The sequence below is a fragment of the Nyctibius grandis genome, chromosome 8, assembly GCF_013368605.1.
Source record: "Nyctibius grandis isolate bNycGra1 chromosome 8, bNycGra1.pri, whole genome shotgun sequence".
Lineage (NCBI taxonomy): Eukaryota > Metazoa > Chordata > Aves > Nyctibiiformes > Nyctibiidae > Nyctibius > Nyctibius grandis.
Genome location: NC_090665.1, coordinates 28958114 through 28978264, shown reverse-complemented (window position 1 = coordinate 28978264; position 20151 = coordinate 28958114). Strand labels below are relative to the sequence as shown.

The following is a 20151-nucleotide window of genomic DNA, read 5'->3' as shown; positions in this document are numbered from 1 at the left end:
CCCATATTAGTTTGTACAGAAGGCATGACACTATTACTGAAGAGTTATTCCCTTTCAGCTTCCAAGTTAGAGGCCAAAGAACACCTCCTGAAATTCAATCCCCTGGTACATTTTTTGCACAATCCTCAGTGAGCAAGATAACAGGAATTTTGCTGGGTTTGTACCTTTACGTACGAGACAGTAGCTGTGTATTTCCAGAAGAACATCAATACCAACATGCCAAGCTACAAAACCAATCATTGTATAGGTGTCCCATGGGTCTGGTAGGTCAAGTGCTGGTAGATCCATTCCCAAGAACATAGTCACCACTAGTCAGTAAAAACAAGATAAAAAGACACTGAAAGTGCTGAGTCAGTGTAATTAAAAAAAAATGCTCTCAACACCTTTGGCAATACATTTCCCATGAACTGCCTACAACTGCTTGGGGAATGAGATTAAAGGAGTCCATGCAGTTAAAAGCCTGGGGGATTTTTGGCAGTGTGAGGGGGAAGGCAGGGAGAAAAGGAGAAGGCTAAGATAGTTTTCATCCTGCTCAGTGCCCTATCACATCCCAGTCACACAAACACTAGCATTTGTGACTCTACCAACAAGACCAGTCACTGCAACATTTGTGCTTAAGCTGCCTGTGGCAACTTGTCACTATTAATAGAATTAAGCCCAGCTTCTGGTTCTGTAAGTTTCTCCTCTCCCATTAAATAACACTGAACTATGTTACTAAAAGAACACTATCCTCAAATTTTCCCAGGCAAAAAGAAATTACTCAATATAAGAACAGGTCCTCATTACAGAGATCTTTGAGGTTTGTCTGTAATCTCTTTGGTTTACACAGTCACTTTTTCTCCCTAAAGCTATACCTGATGGTCACTTAAAACTCACATAGAAAATGGCCAGCAAGAAAAAGAATCTTCAGAGATGCCTGGACTGGATGTCGATAGATGTTTTAGACAAGCAATAGCTCAGACAATGAACAAAGTTCCTTTACATCACTTAAAAGGAAGTTACAACTATTACTCCTACTTACCAGCTAATATTCTAGCTGTTGTACCAGTACTCCAGTGAAACCAGTTAAACAATTGCCTCCTACAAAACAATGAAAAGCAGTTTATTGATTACGTAGCTTGGTGGAAAAAATATCAAAGAACATTGTTACCTACTTTAAAGATATCTTTTCAATGCAAAAAGAATTTTTAAAGAAACAGGCATATTTAATTCCTGTAGCTGTAACTTAATGAGTTAATTGTGAGTACCTTGGTGCATGACGAGATGGTCTGAAACCTGCCATAAGTGGTTGAAAGATTGTCAGAGCCATCACGGTACAGCCGAGATAGGGATGAAAACCTGCTTGCTAAACACAAGACATATTTCTTTAATATCAAATCTATATAAAGATATAGAAAAAATACCAAAAAAGTTTATAATTTTCTTTATGCTTGTGTTAGTAAGTTACAATGGTGGAGCAGCACAGTGTTTAGATTGGCAGAGGTGACAGGACAATGAAGGCTGCCCTGCAGCTGGGTGGAGATGGTTCTCCTTGGCAGCATGAGACACTGGTAAGTCTGCCCAGGGTTTGTCCTACCTTTTTGCTGTATTGAGAAATTCTACCAGCTGAAGAGCAGAGAGCAATATGACTGTAGAAGCTATGCTCCAAGCTCTTCATCCTCATCCTCTCTTCAGGAGAGACCTATTTCACAACTCGTCCCAGCAATGGTCTCCCCTCTCACCCTATCTGTTCTAATCTTAACCCTAAAACATTTTATGCAATTTCCCTAGCTCCTACCTCATACCTGTGACCACATTCTCCCACCTTTAATTCAGATACTCTCTAGACTTTGCAGTTTCTGCTATCACCTTGCACCAAATATTATACAGGTGACAGCAACAGGTATACAATCTATCTAATGTTCCAGACTGAGCTTAATCACTGGATACAGTTAGTCAAGTCCAAGTTCATAACAACACTTATTTCCAGCAGGTTTACCATGTTAATAAGTCAGCCGTCTCATCCTCACTCCCCTCCCAAATTCAAGTTCTCTAGGGAAATTGGAAGACGACCAATTTAGTACATAAACAAAATGTAAGCAAGGACTTTATTTGGGAGAAAGAAGAAGGAAGGAAAGTAGTGAAGTTTTTCAATTGTAGTTAAAGGCAGCAACATTCCCCTTCTGTGTTGCTAGGATTTGAAATCAGCCTACTTAAGGACAGCTTTCACAGCAATTTCCTTGGCAATAGTGGTAACATGTTAGTCATCAGCAGACCTCCTTCTCATTCATTTGGTCCAACCTTTACATTTGAGTTAAACAAAAAAGCACACACTTACTTGGCTCCAACCTCCTCGGTATATAAAAGGCAACACAAAAGAAATGCTTGTAAGCATAACTGTGGTCAACATAAGCATACGGTGCACCTAGAAAAGTTAAGTTTGCTTTTAGAAACTCTACAGCTTTCTTAATATGCCATTAAAATACATTTAACAGATGTACAGTTAAAGATGTTCTTAGTGTCCTTTAGAGTTTGCTTTTACTAGCAAAGCAGGTGAACTTCTGACTTGCAATTGTTCCATTTTATAAGGTCAAAGAAAGACAAAAATAACACCAAGTTTAATTTCCTATTTCTTGGATGTAGTAGCTTAATAACTTTGTTTATAATAAAGCTAGAAAATACAGCTGGAGAAATGGGGAGATCTTGCCCACCTGAAACCACATCTCCTTTCCAAACAGGAATGAATGAGACCAGAGAGGTTTGAAGAATCGTGCAACAATAACGCCAATACTAACTGTGGTAATCCAAGCAACAAACATTAGTGCTCCTGAAAATTGAAAACAATACAAGGTAAACTTGAGTAATTTAGCTGCATATGAACACAGCTTCAAAGATTGTGTAATACTTCAGTCCATATGCATATGATCAGAATTTATAGTGCTAAGTTTTTAATCACCTGGTTCAGACTACAACTTTATAGCATTTATCTTGCTAGAGGGCAGAAACATCCATATAAAAGCTAATCATACTATGCCCACACAGCACGACAGAGCAGCTCTGGCTCCTGCATATTTCATATGCGCCAGTACAGTCAGTACATACTGGTGAGAGATGCTGTTCTGTCACCAACTTAGACATCAGAGGATGAAAGGTGACATTTCTTACAGTTTGACAAAGAATGAGCAATAGTTCTCTCAGGGGCCTGCTTTTAAATCGAGTACTGTAAGAGAAAAAATTCTCATTAACTTCAATGGCTCTGGACTGTCAGTTGAGGGGTTTCTCATTTCAAATAGAATTAAACTAGAGAGAAAGAGGTAAACAGAAACAAGTCCTAATTATAAATTTAAGACAAAAGGCAAATGTAGGTTCATTTTCCTGGGAAAAAATAATCTTATAATACTGTTCTTGATATAAAAAAATTATTAATAAACTTTACTCTGTCTTCACAGTCTCAGATCTTGCTAGCCGACAGTATACATAACATGAGTACCAGAAAGACAAGAGGAAATACCTACTCTGCAATAATGAGGAAAACTCTCCAGTCTCAGAGTGTTTAGAGCTGGAAGACAAAACTAGAAGTTGCAGCTTACCATGAGCCTTGATAAGTCGTGGGGACCGGGAACCTCCAATATCCTGAGGAAGGCCTGTGACATTGTATATTCCATTGGTGATCAGAGGCTGACGACTATGTTTGTGTATTAGTCCACCTAAGCAATGACAAAATGGTTCATTTATGGCTGATGAAAACCACTGCATTTGTAAGCATGCCCACTCCTTATCTATGAACGCAAGCCCTGTTGTGACCACTGAGCATAATCATACACACCAAATTTCTGACACACAATACAGTAAAAACCTGTCATCTAAGCTGTCTTGCATACTTAATGTACAAGAGCCAACTCACGCCTCTACCGAAAATAGCTTTCTCCACTACATGCATGAGACGTGAAGAATAATTCCCTCTGATGTTAGTCTCCATTTGAAAAAGGTGTGGCCAGCTCTCAAGAAGCTAACAATTCCTAGCATCAAGTGGGCATACAACACACATATATGAGTAAGTTTACTATAACATCCAAAAGCAAACCCATGATCCAGAGAGGCAGTACGGATGACTGGACTAAGTGCCTCAAACTTGGAAACCTTAGTTCAGATACTAAATCTCAGCTAAGCCATATCCTACATAAGGGTTACTAACTCATTTAGAGCTGTTCAAAGAAAAGCATCCATATGTAAGTCAAGTTTACCTTCACTAGCTTCCCCATCTGCCAGAAAGATGTAGTAACTAGCATCCAGATTAAATCTCTCTTTAGAAGCAGGAAGACGAATACTCCGTCTGAAAGAACATTGAAGGACACCATCCACAAGCCTCCATGACACATCTTCAAGGGCATTCTGTGAAACAGGAGACATTTTAACACCCAGTCTTTTCAGACTGGCAAAGTAAGTGGCTTAAAAGTAAACCTACAAAAGACAAGAGGGTCACTGGTGCACAAAGAAAGAATGGCAATGATCAGGGGCAGGGGAGGATAAAAATCTCTTGCATGCCAACATAAAAGGTATGTCAGTAAGTCAACACAGCAACATAAGGGTTCAACTTATTACCACCAGTTTTTCCAGCTCATAACAACAATCTCCCCTTCCAACCTTTAACCCAAGAAATAGCAATTGCATCCCTAGCAAAGGGACAGAGTAATAATGGGCACGAAGTTCAACAATAGAGTAAGCTCCCACCACATGACTTATTTTTAAAAAATAAATTTAGACTTCCAAAGGTAACATTTACTATGAAGAGCCCAACCAATCTCACCTTAAAGAATTATGGATCCACCTTACTATTTACAGCTGCTGTGCAAGATAAAAGCACAAAGCAGCAGCATACCATTCATTACTTCAAACCTACATTTGTGGAAGTGTCTTAGCTGTTTTCATATGTACCTCTGAATCCAAAACAGGAGGACTTCGTCCCTTCAGATAGGCACTGCTTACATGAACACGGTGGTCCTCATTAACACACAGATATGTATCATCACCACCCTGGAGAGTTTAAAAGAAAAAGGTATTTATAGCCCAATAAAAACCACTGCTGGCAGTCTCCAAAAGCTCTTTGATTTAATATTTGCAACAAGACCTGAGACAGATTTCTCTAGCTGTCAAGCTATTATCTCCCAGCTTTCAAACACTTCAGTATTACAGAGGGACCACATTAAGTCAAATAGATGGCACACAGTAAGGCACATTATGATTTACACTCCCCCTCTCCTATGGCAACAACCATATTATCACAAGTTTCTTTAGTTATTTAGAATTTAGTAAATTAACCAGACAAGACAGAGGTGGGTGTCGATGTTATTTAAAAACCCTCTTTAGTTAAAAGTTGGTTTTCCTCATAGCTGTAAAGGCAAAGCATTGTTAAGAACCAAGTGTTCTTGCACTATGGACATGAATATAAACAGCATCTCCTTTGTGCAACAATTAGTTTATGGATTATGCATTCGTCAACAGCATCGTCCCTTCACTTTAACACCAATTAGAAAAAGGGATCTCTAAACACTTATTAAAGATTGAATGGAGTCACTCCTGTACAAGTAATGATGAAATGCAAATGGTTTTCAGAAAGCATAGCAACCCAGCTCCTGACTGGTGAGGGGTTTTGGCTAGGTAACAAAAAGATTGATCTAACCAGGAATTCTAGTCAGCTACTCTGCAATCAGACAGGTTGGATTCTGCTAAGACAGATATCCACAGGGAAATTCTACTGCAGTCAGTCCTGAGCTAAAACTGAATATCCACGTATAAAAGGCAACCTGGTCTTCAGCACTATGGGAGAGAAGTTTCTTTGTGTGACATCTAGCAGCATTTCAGTTTTCCATATGCATGTTTTGCTAGAGTACCATTCAAACTTTACTAAGATAACAAAAGCAACTAAAGTAGTAGAATAGGACACTCACCATCCACTGGTCATGGGACAATGCAAATGCTAAATATCCTTCACTTGGACCACTCATCTCAATAAATACTGAACTCTTCTCTTGTTGGAAGGATAGAAAAAAACAGGAAGCACTTTCAGGATCACAACTTGAAGGGTTCCTAATGCAGAACTTCATACTTCCACAACTTGATGCATTAAACTAGACAATTAAGCAAACAAACAAGTCATAAGCAATGAGAGTTTCCCTCTTCCTCCCTTTCTATGCCGTTCTAGGAGAAAACATATAAGGAACAGCAAAGAAATGCCATCTATGTCTACATACCAATCTCTTCATCCATCCCTACAATTACACCCCAGGACTAGTAGTTGAAATAATCATGAGTTCCAAGCTGTACTTTTACTCAAGTCGAATTTTCACTTTAAAGACATTATAATAGAATAACTTTGAAAAGAAAGTAAAAACTTCTGAGAAACTTCCTTTGGTTTAATTTTTAGAGAGGTAATATCAGCTGTAGGATGAGGGAGAAAATAAGAGCTTTTCATTTCTTTTTTAAAGTAGGAACTAGGAACTCCACTGATGCACAATGAGAAAATACATGGATTAAAAGTCATGCTTATTCCGGATCAACTAGTGATGCTTGCTCAATCCATACAAAAATCAGTAATGGAAGTCAGTAACACAGATGAACTCACAGAAGGAAGTTTCTGAGTCTGCAGTTACTAAACAGGAAGTTATTAGTCAAGACTAGAGCAAGTCTTTTCCCATCTCTCTTCCCAAGTATGCATAATATTTTCTGACCATTAAGTTCTAAATGTTCTATCAACCTTCTGACCCGTGTGTGGTGTGACAACATTTAACCTACACAAGTTCAGGCAACCAAGATAACACAAGAGCATAGCTGTCTATGTTCTTAGTCTCTGATATGAGTTACTCATTCATCATCTCTTCCTTTCTGTTAGTAGGCAGTATCAATGGGATTTCATTAAATTCCATTAATCACAAGCATTAAAAGATAGCATTATTTAGGTTCATAGTTACTTACTGGTTTTGATAAGTAGGAAACTTGGTGTGAAGTTGATATAGCCTCTGATGTTGCATGCAATGGTGTTGTTGGGAATGGTGCATTAGGCTGAGAAACAATGGGACCAGGAATCTTCACCCAGAAAGTCTTGTATTTCTTCACAACTGTGGCTCTTAAAACACAGAATACATACAGAGTCATTACTGTATACATCAACAACTGATTAGTACCTTAAAAAAAAAAAAAAGGAAAAAGGCAAAGCTTCAATAGTTTGTACAACTTATTTGTAAAACTCCCATCTTTATGCAGACCTCTACCATTTTAGAGATTAAAGCAGGAAAATATCTGGAATCTCAGTGGAAAAATAATTTTAAAACATACTACTGCATGCTCGACTGGATATAAGAAACATTGATGCCTGTGGCACATATTACAACCTCAGAGAAGAGTTGCATAGTTCTTATCCATTAGTTCCCCAAAAGCTAGTAGTATAACAGGAGGGTACATGTACCATTTTGTTAGGTACAAGCACAGAAAGATTCTTAACACTGTATATTACAGGCATGAGAAGTGAGCAGTTAACTAGAAACACTAAGGAAACCAGTCTGAGTCCCCTTCTACTCTCCCTGCAAAAATCAAAATAATCATCTCCAAGCTCTCTCTAAAGAATAAGCATCTGCATTAATGTAGACTCTATAGTGAGCAAGAGGTGTTAACTTTTCAGGCCATTAGTCCAAGGATACTTTTCAGTTGCTGGCCAATATTTGACACAGACAGCGGTACAAGTTTACCTTATTTGCATTTTAATAAACTAGAACTAATACTAGATTTACTTACAGAAACTGTACACGTTTTGGTGCATTTCCAGGAGCAATCCAATAAACTTTTATGTATTTCTTTTTTGATTTACTTGTGTGACTGACAGCTGAATTCTGAAAACACACACATATCAAGAGTTACACAGTGGATATGCACTAAGGATATTTCAGCTAACACAGTCATCACAGGCTGCGGCTAAATCCTAAACAGACACAGCACCTTTACACTGCTCAGACCCAGTGCAACTGACTTTTCCCCAATCCATTATGAGCAACACAGATGGAGTCTATGCTGAAACTTATACATACTAACAAACTTTAAGTCTAAAAGGAACAACTAGAGGTCTTTTAATCGACAACACTCCAGTGATGAGGCAGGTCCCTGCAGCATTAATGCAGAAATGGTGTGATAATGCTCCATTTTTTTGATAGTAAGACAACACTCCGTTTTTTGATAGTAAGAGCATGAAGGGACAGTGCGATGACTGTACAGAGAGAACAGAACTAGTGTTCCAGAGGACAAAAACCAAAAATAGTCTTGGGGTCAGACAGTTATTTGCACAAGATAAACAGATCAGGCACAGCACTGAAGTAAGTCCTCAGAGTACAGAGGGCACAACCCAAACACAGTACTAATTAATGCATTAATTGGATGGCACCGGAGGGCAGGTGGTAGAAGTGGAGAGAAAAAAAAAAAGTAGGTCTAGGCACATTGAGAACTTCGTCCACACCAGCTCAAATGACACTGTACATGTTCATAAAGTTCAAGCGGGTTGCTGAAACACTAGTCAGAGTTCACATATCTTGAACATGAGGCAGAACCAATTTATCTAAAACAGATATTGAAGACTACTCTAACCTGTTACTAAGAAGGCTCCATTAACTGTAACTGACAGAGCAACACTAAAGATAATAGCTTATTCTAGTGTTTGTTTACCACAATAACTGCCCTAAACTTTCCTTGCTGTAAGACATTTTCTCTGTCCTTAACAAGCATGGAAAATGATCGATAACTCACCTCTTCAAAGCAAATAGAGCATGCCCTCCTCTTTTTAATGTTAAGTACAATAACCAGAAACACACTACATTAATTGTGCACAAATAAAAATTATGTTATGAATGCTGCATCTTCCTGCAGCAGTCAACGGCCTTCTATCACCAGGACAGTTTAAACAGCTCCTAAGAATAGTCTGACAGAGTTGCAGTGAGCCATGCCTCTATACTGCAAGTTGGACCAATTTCCCAAGAGACTTACAGAGCTTGAAGATTACATAGCTTAGCTCTGTCCTATTACAGACATGGTCTAGTACAAACACCTCAGTGTGTGACGTCCCATTTTAAGACACTAGAATATACCTTGGTACGGCCACATGTCAGCAGCTGAGAAAGTCTCCGGTCAACTAACACAAAAGAACCAACTGCAGGACTATCCAGGTGTTCTGCATCCCTGGCTTGTATGAAAAATCCTTCAAAATCTGGTCCAGAGAGATGAACTGAAGCAAGAAGAAAAATAAAAGGAAGTTGAAATATTCTCCAGAGAAGAAAGAAATATTTCAACAATGACCACTAGAAGCTCATTTTACAAGTACTGAACGACTGCTAAGTGGATCACCTGGACAAGATTCAACTGCTTAGATAGATCTAGTATAGCTAACTGAGTAAACACATGCTACAACACAAAGAAACAGTAAATTAAACTCTTCAGCTATAACTGACACAATACCTTCTATGTTGTCGCCTGGTTTAAATTCAGTCCCACTCACTGTAATGGTGTGCTCAGGTGAGAGTTGTGGTGAGCTGCCATGACAGGGTACCATGCTAGTGCAGGCTTCTCTTATTTTTCCACTTGGATAGCCATCCACAGATGCACAGAAGCAAATAAACATCCAAACAGCAAAAGCAACGTCAGGCAGCTCCATCTATATAAAGTAAGAGTTACAGGCAATTAAGTGCAACAATAATTTACATTACAGGTCACTGCTCATCTTTAGAAGAGTCAGTTGAATACTAAAACTCAAAAACATGTTTAAAACAAAAGCATGCATGAGAAGACACCACTCTCAGCTGCAGAAGCTAAAAAGTAACATGTGCTTCTGATAACTGCCAGATTTTGCAATAATGTTCACAGATATCATGTTCCAGGCCATCAAGAGTACAGATAGTAGGTGGATGCCTCCATCCACCAGGTGGATTATTTCTCTCAGTGCATTTTGACATCACTTTCTAAATTTCTTTTGCTTATGCCTCTTCCCATTCTCTCTCTCAAAAAAAAAAAAAAATCCAAGTCCCTTAAACATCTGCACAGTATAGATGGATCTTAAAACACGTTTCATTGACGTATAAAGGTCCACAGTACTGAGGAACTACACAGCTAGTATCAAACCCGCTCTTCTATTAATCATAGCTCCAAACTGTGCATCATTACAGACTGCCTTTTGTTTCCACAACTCATGTCCATTTCTTCACATATGACAAATAATTCCCAGGTAACAAGTTCTTCTTTCTGCAAGGAAACTAAAGTTGCCCAATGTCAGAAATAGATTTTATACATGCAAAAAAGTGGGAATTTGGTATAAAGATTTAGACAAAGAAACACATGTTCACTGCATACAAGCACAAGACTTTTCCTTTGAACTCTTCCTTTTGGATATCAGACCTCCAGACAATTAGTCAAACAATATCATCGCTTGTCACACTCTCGTTAAGAGAACAGTATGCATGAAAAACATGGGGTAATAGGACCAAAGAGCCTAAAAAAGTTATATGAACCCCTAATCTCAGCATTCATCACAATATTTTGCTCAGCCACAATACTGTTTTCAAAAAAACTGTGGTAATTGTTTTGTTACTTAGCAGCATGCATGGTTTACAGTTGTATCGATTTTTACAGAACGCATTAGCATGTCTAAAAGGCCAGGAGAACAGAGATAAACTTCCTTTCAGTCCTTAGGCACAAGAAGCAGGTTATCAGCTCTAGCGGAACATATACTAGGCAAGTAGGTCTGCCTTCTGGAAGAGCCATGCCCATTTTGCACCAAGTGATAAGAAGTATCAGGTTGCGAAGTTCCCTGACAGCACGCATGGACACGAAGATAAGGCAGGCACAGAACTGTTTCAGACTGAACTCTGATACCTAAAAAGCAGCCAAATGAAGACAAGACATGTCATTAGTCTTACACGCTCTCTAAGAGTCATCCATATTAACTTTTCCAAAGTTCTCATACATTCAGTGCAAAAAATCAACAATATCCAGGGCAATGCTACATTTGTTGTTCATCATAAGAGCTCCTCAGCAACTTTACACCACTAAACAGAAGAAAATCAGCGGGGAGAGGGCGTTGAACAGTTACATTTCAGGAACTAGAAAAAAAAAAAAAGACAACACTCAACTCCTCCTCCCAAATATTCAAGATAACATTATGATAATATCTTTAACTTCTAGCTAAAGTAAGCCTTTCCTTCAAGTTCTAATACTTCTCCAAACTGTCACAAGTCTACATCAACAGGATTTTATTCATAAATTAAGGAAGCCTATAGGAAGCTAAAAAATAAGCTTCAGTACAATGGTGGCATTAAAGCAGGTTTTATATGTACCAGTGAAATCTTCAAAACAAGTTGCTACCAGAAGAGATAAGGCTGCATACCGCAGAGACAAGAAAAAGAGTAGGTTAGTATTCTAGTTTAAGTGGCAGAGGATGTGGTAGGGATTTAAAACGAAACAAGAAATATTCCTTGTCAGACTCAACTGACTCAAAAGCCAGCAGAAGAGAAAGAGGAAGAAGCAGAGATGAAAAGAATGAAAAAGGCCAAAATCTGAAAGTACTGTATTGAAGTGCAATTTTTTAAAACATTTTTTTTTATTTTTTAAACACAGTTAACTGTAGAAGAGCAATCTTCTCTATGCACATTCAATGATGAGGGCTAGATCCTATAAAGAATAGTAATTTCCATATTAAAATTTAGCCTTCCTCAAACACTTATTCAGTTGCCTTGAGAAGTCCCTTTCCTCCTTTAATCTGGAAATACGTTGTGGTACTCTATGTTCTTCACTTACATAGCAAAAGAGACACGGGGAAAATGGGAAGCACACTTAACACCAGTCATTCTGTGATTAAAGATTAACTTCTGTATTTTTAGGAAAATATCTCCTAAAGTGTTATTGTAGAAGAAACAGTACAATAGGTTAACATTCTAGAGAAGTCAAACTTTAAGAAATTATTCCTTAATTTCAGATTAAAGAACTCTGGACTTTAACTCAAATACCATAGTAAAAACCTTTTTATAACAGTGTAGACCTTTAAATTTCAAATTGTAGTTTGGAATAGTCAAAAATAGAAGTTAACAATCACTTATCTGCTGTCCCTAATTCAGCTAGGATCTCACTGTGCCTCCCTACCCCCTTTTGCAACACGTACACACACCCTCCACCTTCAGCCAAGACCTGTTCAAAACAAGCCTCATACCAATCATAATGGGCAAGAAAGACAAGTACACAAAATCTGAATATACAGGAAGGAAGAGGGGAAATCCAAGAGATGCCCTGAACTTCCTCCTTTAAGCAGGTTAAGATGTCTCCTTTAGCTCTAAAAAAGTATGTGTTACAAGAGCACAAAACAGTGTCATGCCCTTGTGAATATGATAGTCTGGCCAAGAGAAGGAAAAAGTGAGTTAGTCTGGAAAGCTGAGCACATACCATTAGTAGCTCAAAAGTGAACAATATTAAAAAAGACACCTAAGGAAGATACCTAGTTAAACTAATGAACTGGCAATAAGCAATTCTGAGAAGGGACAAGAAAAGGTATCTTTATACTCAGGCTGAACATCAATAAGCAATTACATTCATCCTCAGCCAAGTGTTTGTACAATAGATTATCTTCTTTGCTAAACAAAAAAAAAAACAAAAAACAAACAACCAAACAAAAAAGCCACTGGCAAGCAACAAGTCACTCCTATGTAAAACAGTCACCTCTTCTTCTGTAAGATTACATGGTTTCCTCTTTTCTCTGATTAGAGTTCTACAGCCACGATAGCATTATTTCCCTCCAGCTGATGTTGTCAGAAATGACTGCATTTTTAGACATTTAGCATGTTATATATACACCACAATGCATAACAATTATTTAGAATTAGAGGAGCAACTAGCTTTAAAATTTTAACTAATCACATGCAGAGGTAAAGGAATCAAGGTTTGTAATAAGTGAACTTACAATAGACTGTAGAATATGCTACTTTTTTCTGATAGTCTCCTTTGCAGGAAAAACAGAGGAAGACAACTAAATCTCACAACTACATACATAAATACAACCCCAAACAAAAAGTGTTAGGATTAATGGCATGGAAAGGATTTGTTACAGAGAGGTTAGGTTCAGGAAAGCTGAAGTGCGACATGTGAATCATGCTTAACCTCAGCACAAAAGAATAAATGTACCTTAAAGAATAAAGTAAAAAAAAAAAAACAAACCACCACACACGAGTTTTCCACCTCTTTTAAAAAGGACTCGAGAGACTAATCAAAGCTACCACATCTTACAGAACTGTTACTCACTCTATTATTCTAATCCTCCCAGAAACATGGTTGAATTAAAAAAAAAAGTGTTAAGTTGCGTTCTAATAAAGATGAATCAGCAGATCTCTCCAAGATCATTTTTTCTAGATAAGAAAAACGTAACAAACTGCATCAAAACCTTAAATCACTAAGTATTACCCCTAAAGCTAGATTCAAAATGAGAATCTATGTTAACTCAACTTTTGAGGTGTGCAAGCTGTGGAATAGCCTGCTATTACCTATAGCATTTGAAAATACTCTCAGTTTCCCGTATAGCTTTTCATAAATTGTAGAATTGTCCTTCTTGACAGATCTTGCTTGCAAGTGTATTAAGAAGCTTTGGCCATAGTGGCTTATTTATAACCCTTTGAAATACAAGAACTCATTGGTGACAGCCTATGAATTAGCAGACAGTCAAGTTCCCTATACTAAAAAGGAACAGGAATAATTGGCTTCAGGACTGAAGCATAATGATGTTAAAAAACATAAAAGCTAATTCCTGCAGCACTTTTCAACTGGCAATTCTCCAGTGTTTTTGTTAACTTACTATCATTTGAAACGCCTGGAAGAACAACAGGGAGTTTAAAGGTTTCTGCACTATCCAGTGTCTTGTTTTTCCAAGATAAATGCATTACACTGAAATGCTTGTGTTAAGCAAGGCCCTGAGAGTATAGATAATCTCCTTCCTCTACCCTGCCTGCATGCCAGCTGCACACCATGTGGTAGCACACATAGTAAATGCCCCAGTCAAGGTTACAAGGATGTGCTACAGAACATAGTAGTTCCATAGTCAAAACACAATCACATAGCATTGATCATTGATTTTACTTGTAATTTGTACTATACACAGATTTTTCAATATGTTATATATGACCAAAGATAGCATAAGATCCAGGAGTCCTTTTTCTACAGATACTAGCACATACCACACCATTACAGTATAAGACAGTTACTCAAACCACTATGTTTCATACTTCTATTTAGAATGGAAAAATACTTCAACACTCATTAGTTTGAAGCATGACTGCAAATTTGTTACTCCCTCCCTCATCCTCCCTACTTAAATCTTCAGTATGATACTAACTCGCACCCCCGGCAGGAAAGAAAGCTTCAGAACAAGTTTGTTCGAAGAAACTTCATCATTACTTGTTATTCTAACAGCATTTCAAATATTATGTCACTGTTGGGGTGGAGGGAGGGAGGGAATTGTGTACTTTAAGCCATTTATAATACAGCCCTCTAATTAATAGAAAGCCAAAAAATACAGAGTGACAGTCATCATCTCATCACCCTTGCCTAACTAGAGCAAAATGCTTTAGAAAGAAGTTAAGTTCTTCCAAGGAAGCTGAGTAATTGGAATGCCAATTAATATTTATTTTAATATTTATTAATATATATAATCTGAAGTTTCAGTCAAGCATTTCTTGAGCAATACCACCAAGTTATTTTATGTGTTTGCTGGGCGGATCAGAACTCAAGACAGAAACAGAGCTTTTTGTTAGAGCACCCTTTTTTGGAAACTTACATTGCATACAACGCACCACAAATTCGGAGGAAAGTCACGTAGAAAAATCAGAACAGGGGTCCCAAAGGCACTCCATGTGTGGCCAGTTATTCCAACAGTAGTGGGATGCAGAAAGGTTATTTTAAATAAGAGGCATCCAATAAAAGCTCACCGAGAACCTACAACAGATATTCCTGAAAAAGTGAACTAGAAACAACCATTTCCATTAGTATGAATGGAAATGAAGTAGCTAGCATTTTTCATACTTATGATTAACCATGACAAGACAAGAACACCTCTGTGATAATTCAAACATTAATGGTTAAAGGCCAAAGTAATTATCTGTGGCTTAACCTCAAGAGATTCTGGCTGGCAAGGCAGATTGCAAAGAGAAATATGGGTTTGCTTATAATAATAGCTACCAGCTTCCACAAAGTTTCAATGCAATACAACTACACTTGGCTGAACATTTAGAATTTAGAATTTATCATTCCATTCATTCAGGAGTTCCATCCTAAGGAGGGAAGAGGAAAGAATAAGAAATAGTTGGGAAAAAATGAGCGCTATAATTTCAGGAACAGAATCTTTAAAAGCCTGAACCAACCATACCAAAATTTAGAGGGAATCTTTTCATTATGTTTAGTATACATGGGAATTTATTCTCCTGATTATATCTCATGATCTTACAGGAACTGGATTTGGATAAATGAAGAACAGTAAGTTACTTCCTCCTGTGTTAAAAAAACTCCAACAGTCCCTGCAGGTATCAACAGCTGAGGAAGCCCTAGTAGCCTAATTCCTCAAGAGCACAATGTTCACACACAAACTCAGGTTCTCTTCACAGAAGTTATCTTCTTTCAGCTAACAGAACTTCACTATCTACAGAGTATGAAATCTAAAACTAGTTTCAGAAAGGAAAAGGAGATGAGAGAAGGGGCAAGGCAAACATTGACAATTCAGGGGTACGAAAACTATCACAACCAGAACTTTTCTCCTGAGTACCATCAGACAAGAGGGAAAGCAGAAAAGGAAAAAAAAACATAAAAAGGAGAAGCAGCTATATTAACAGAAGGTATTTGTGCCACATCTCTTCAGAAACATACTCTTACAAAGTAAAAGCGGACACAGCCTTGCTGTCCAAGAACCACCTTCCCTCCGAGTTCAGAAAAAGAGTTTGGGTTAACTTCTCCTGCTCATTTAAATGTGGTCATATCACAATAGCTGCATTAAGCAAAGGCAGAAAACAAGTAGTGTTCACATTCACAATCACTCGTTACTTTTAAAATACAAACACACACACTCCCCCATGCCCACAAGATGGCAAAACATACACATTTCAGCCTCTTTCTACTCAGGAAACATTAAAAGAGCACTTCAAGGCTTGTGTGTTTCAAAATGAATTTTTATAACAGTTTAAGTGTAGGTCCTTACCTTACAGACAGTCCTTCTGTTACAGTGACTAAGTCTGAGTAAAACTGCCATTGGCTTTCTACTTATAGTAAGACAACTTATATTACATTGTAATCTCTTCTATTTGACTTGCATCTAACAGTATCAACCTTTATCATGCCCAGGATCAGAGGAAGCTTGTCTGAAAGAAGAAATAGTACATACAAAAAAGGAAACATTTCTAAGAGTGTTCTTTACTTTAGGCACACATTTTATACTCCTCCCCAAACTAAGCCCATAAGACCCTACACTTCAGCTGAAATGCATGAAGTTGTAATGAAGCACTGGCCATGCAGCTTCTTTTGCTTTATCAGACACAGACCTCAGGGTGTTTCATATTAAGCAATTATTTTAATTATCTTCTGGTGCAGTTAAGGGGAAAAAAAATCCAAGCAAACCAACCACAGCTTTTGATACCTTCTTCCTCAAAGCACAAGTTGGTACAAATTCGCAGTATGATTTTAAAGCTTGTTATGCATTTACTCCCTATCAAAGAGACACTTTCTTTTAGAAGAAGGATAAGCAATCTCACAAAGGAATAGGATAAGTTTGTCTTTTTTCCATATATCCCACCAAGAATGAACAAGAGGCAAGGATTTTGCCCTGTTCCATTATTTACTCTGATTATTTAACTTTCTGTTGGGCAGCTACTCTGCATATAATTTTAAGGCCCCAGCCTTGCAAACTTTTATCTATATGAAGAACCCAAAGTTGCAGAATAACCTAAAAATTACATAGTCTGTTAGCCCAACAAGCGAATCCAACTACAGGATCAGCACATTTATTGTAACAGGTACCATACAGCCATCTCCTGTGCACATTAATGAAAAAACAAAATAAGAAAGTTATATTCACATAACATTAAGAAGCAAACAAGATGCAACAGGAACATGGTTAGTGTGGCTTCCAGATAAAATAAGACATAGCATACCTTTACTCATAAAGGCAAGCAGGCTTAAGAGTTTTCTCTAAAGCAATTCAGAAGTGCTTGCGTGAAAGCAGCTACAAGGCGCTTTAAAAGCTTCACCAGATTTTAATTTGCTTCACAGCTGCTGCAGATATTCTATTAAGCAAACACAGTTTTCAAAAAGCCTGCAGGATCCACCCTTTGAGTACTCACTGGGGTCAGTTCAACCAAAGCGCCCTGCAGCTACAGCAGCCTCTGTAAGCCCGCCGGTGCCCGCCGCGCACCGCCCTCGCCCCGGGCCGCCCCGCGCTCTCCTCTCCAGCACCGGGAAGGCGGCAGCCGGGCTGGCCCGCCCCCTGTCTCTGCTTCAGCCTCTCCCCGCGGCCAGAAAGCGACTGCTGCCGCGGGGCCGGCCTCGGCAGCGCCTCCGGCCGGGCGGCGGAGGAGGCGCAGGAGAAGGGCGGGGCAGGCGGCGAGCGGAGCTGGCCGGCAAGAGGCCGCCGCCGGGAGCGGGGCTCGCCCGCTGCCGGGCCCGGGCCCGGCCCTGCCCTGCCCTGCCGGCGGCCGCGCCTGCAGAGACGTGAAACGGCACGTTAGAAGCCTCCGTGCTCTCGCGTAAGTGGCTGCCCAGTGCGAATCGCCAGGAGAGCTGGGTTCCTGTGAGGTGTGTGAGGGGCACGTAGTTTCTTGGCAGTCTCCAAACGTTGGAGGTGTTGGTGAACGTCCCGGTTTTGCAACTAGAGTCTTCCCTTATGGGTTTTACTGAGAGATTGTCTTTGTAAAAGCTTGCAGAGCTCATTTGCGGTGCTATTCGGCTGCCTAAAGGCGTTCGCATATACAGGCTTGCAAAATCAGGCTTTTCTTATCAAGAAAGCAAATAAGCACTGGCTGTAACTCTGGTTTAGCTGGCAGAAACTGCGGTTACTTACACAGGCTTCTCCCAGTTCTGTTTTTCTTTGGTTTATTCCAAGTCTTCAATTGCTTACAAATCCAAGCAACACAAAAAGACAATTATTTAATACAAATCCAAAGGGAATTTTACCCTCCTACAGAATAGAAATATTGTGTTTGTGTCAACAAACACCTTGACTGGAGGGCTTTGGTAATTCAGTTGCTTATCAGCACATCTGAGCAGTTCTAGTGATCTCAATACTACTGATTTAGTCATATTTTCTTAAAAAGTACTATCTACTAAAATACAGCAGACTTGCAAATGCTCTGTTACTGTTCTGTTTTCTCAGTTTCTATAAAAACAGCATTAACCTTAGAGGTACTCTGTAATAGCATATTATATATTTAATGTGAAAAACAATAATGAACTACTTTGCCTCATCAGACAAATGATTTGACTGTTACACTTGTATTATCTTGCTCATGGAAGTCCCTGTGAAGCTGAGATCTCACTAAGTATACAGCAACTGAAGAAACATAACGCATAATCAATAGCTTAAAAATGGATGTTTTCCCCTAGCTGGGGGGAAAAGAAATTTCAGTTTACAACAGCCATTAATAAAGTCCCCAAAATACAAAAGTTTGATAAAATTGTAAGCCCAAGTACATACATGCCTTATTGAGTGCTTGTGTGTTTCTAATTAATTTTATGCTGATTAAAAACAGTCTTCCTTGCAGATACATTATTAGTATGACAAATACTAACATAAATACATTTACAGTCTGAAAACTCTGACCACAGTGACCAATATTCTTGACAATATTTAGGTTCATAACTTACAGAGATTATAGTGGAATTAATATCCAAATATTTTTAACATCTTATTTTAGGGTCTTGGCTCATTGACAGAATGAAGTCTATACTTCTGAAACATTGTTATAAGAATATATACAAGTAATTTCCTCATTAAGACCCACAAGGAGGGATGAAAATACAAGCTACAATCCTGTTGGAAACTGTAATCAGAGTTTAAGAAAAAAATTCACTTATCTGTGAAAGGTAAAGTGGGTAAGGGAGGGAATACTGTTTTGCCTCTCATTTTATAGCTTCGCTTACTTCAGAAAGTGTTAGCTATTGCCAAAGAGCTATAAAGCAGGAAAACCAGGAAAAAAAAAAAAACAGGAAAAAAACAAAACCAGGAAAATACAATTACTCTCTAACTACTGAGTACAAGTATCCGTACTCCTTCTGCACAGGCAATCGTCAATCTGTCTGGAAGGACTCTTTTCAAACATAGTCTCCTTAGAAACAAATTAATAACCGACAGTTCTACAGCCTTAATGAAAATATTTCTATGAAAGAGTACTACATGCTAATTCGTTAAGTTTCAATATCCAAGTTGTATCAAGGAAATAAAATGCATTAGGATATATGAAGGATAAAAAGCCTGCAGATGCATCTTTTTTGTACTGCAGTAGTACTTTTTTGTACTGCAGTGTACTGCAGTTACAGTTCTTGTAGTGTGTTCATAATGATTCTGTGTTTATTGCAAAGCAGAAGTTTCTAGCTTAATCAAATGATCAGTTAGAGACATAGAGGGCTGGGGGTTGGTTTTTAATCTTACTGCAAGCCTGAAGAGAGATAAAGTTGTAATCTACTATTCAACTATGTCAGAGGATGACAATGTTAAATGGCAAATGAACAACACAACATCTAACATGAAACGAAGCTGATGAATTTTTTTTGTTACAGGACCTCAAGGAAGTAAGTGAAAGCTTATAATTTTGAAAGCAACAGCAATTCATAAAGGAGACTGCATGCTGAGTATATAAAGGGGAATTGCTGTTGCTTAAGAACTGAGGAAACAAGTAAAATATATATAATTTTGGAAATTAAATATTGTGCAGTCCAAGGCATATACTGATAGCTATGCTGGTTTTTAAGCCCAAAGTAACATGGAAAACAATAAGCCATTGAAGCTGGGTCTGAAGAGAACCTGTGTTACTATGTGGTTCCTTGTAATCAATCTTCCTCTTAGGTATTTAGCTAATTATACAGCAAAACTGTGGTATTTTATAAGGTTAACCCTTGCTCAAGTTTCATATA

At 38.3% G+C, this 20151-nt stretch overlaps 1 protein-coding gene across 10 annotated transcripts in view; it reads right to left on the bottom strand.

The window, feature by feature from the left end:
• FRRS1 (ferric chelate reductase 1) overlaps positions 1-17496 on the bottom strand; it is a 96491-nt gene extending 78995 nt beyond the window's left edge. For 4 of the 10 annotated variants that reach the window (XM_068405717.1, XM_068405715.1, XM_068405725.1 and 1 more), the window contains exons 1-15: positions 17367-17496; positions 16229-16388; positions 9472-9667; positions 9105-9241; positions 7768-7862; positions 6952-7102; positions 5928-6107; positions 4915-5013; positions 4224-4371; positions 3570-3686; positions 2691-2806; positions 2318-2404; positions 1248-1345; positions 1022-1080; positions 165-308 (exon numbers count right to left, since the gene is read on the bottom strand). In XM_068405717.1, coding sequence (XP_068261818.1) covers positions 165-308; positions 1022-1080; positions 1248-1345; positions 2318-2404; positions 2691-2806; positions 3570-3686; positions 4224-4371; positions 4915-5013; positions 5928-6107; positions 6952-7102; positions 7768-7862; positions 9105-9241; positions 9472-9667; positions 16229-16279 — 1678 coding nt within the window. In that variant the 5' untranslated portion in view covers positions 16280-16388; positions 17367-17496. Of the gene's footprint in view, positions 1-164; positions 309-1021; positions 1081-1247; positions 1346-2317; positions 2405-2690; positions 2807-3569; positions 3687-4223; positions 4372-4914; positions 5014-5927; positions 6108-6951; positions 7103-7767; positions 7863-9104; positions 9242-9471; positions 9668-10925; positions 11109-14818; positions 15005-16228; positions 16389-17177; positions 17282-17366 lie in introns of those variants that run through there. The other 6 variants (XM_068405719.1, XM_068405720.1, XM_068405716.1 and 3 more) reach the window with 6 other exon arrangements.
• Positions 17497-20151: the final 2655 nt, after the last annotated feature.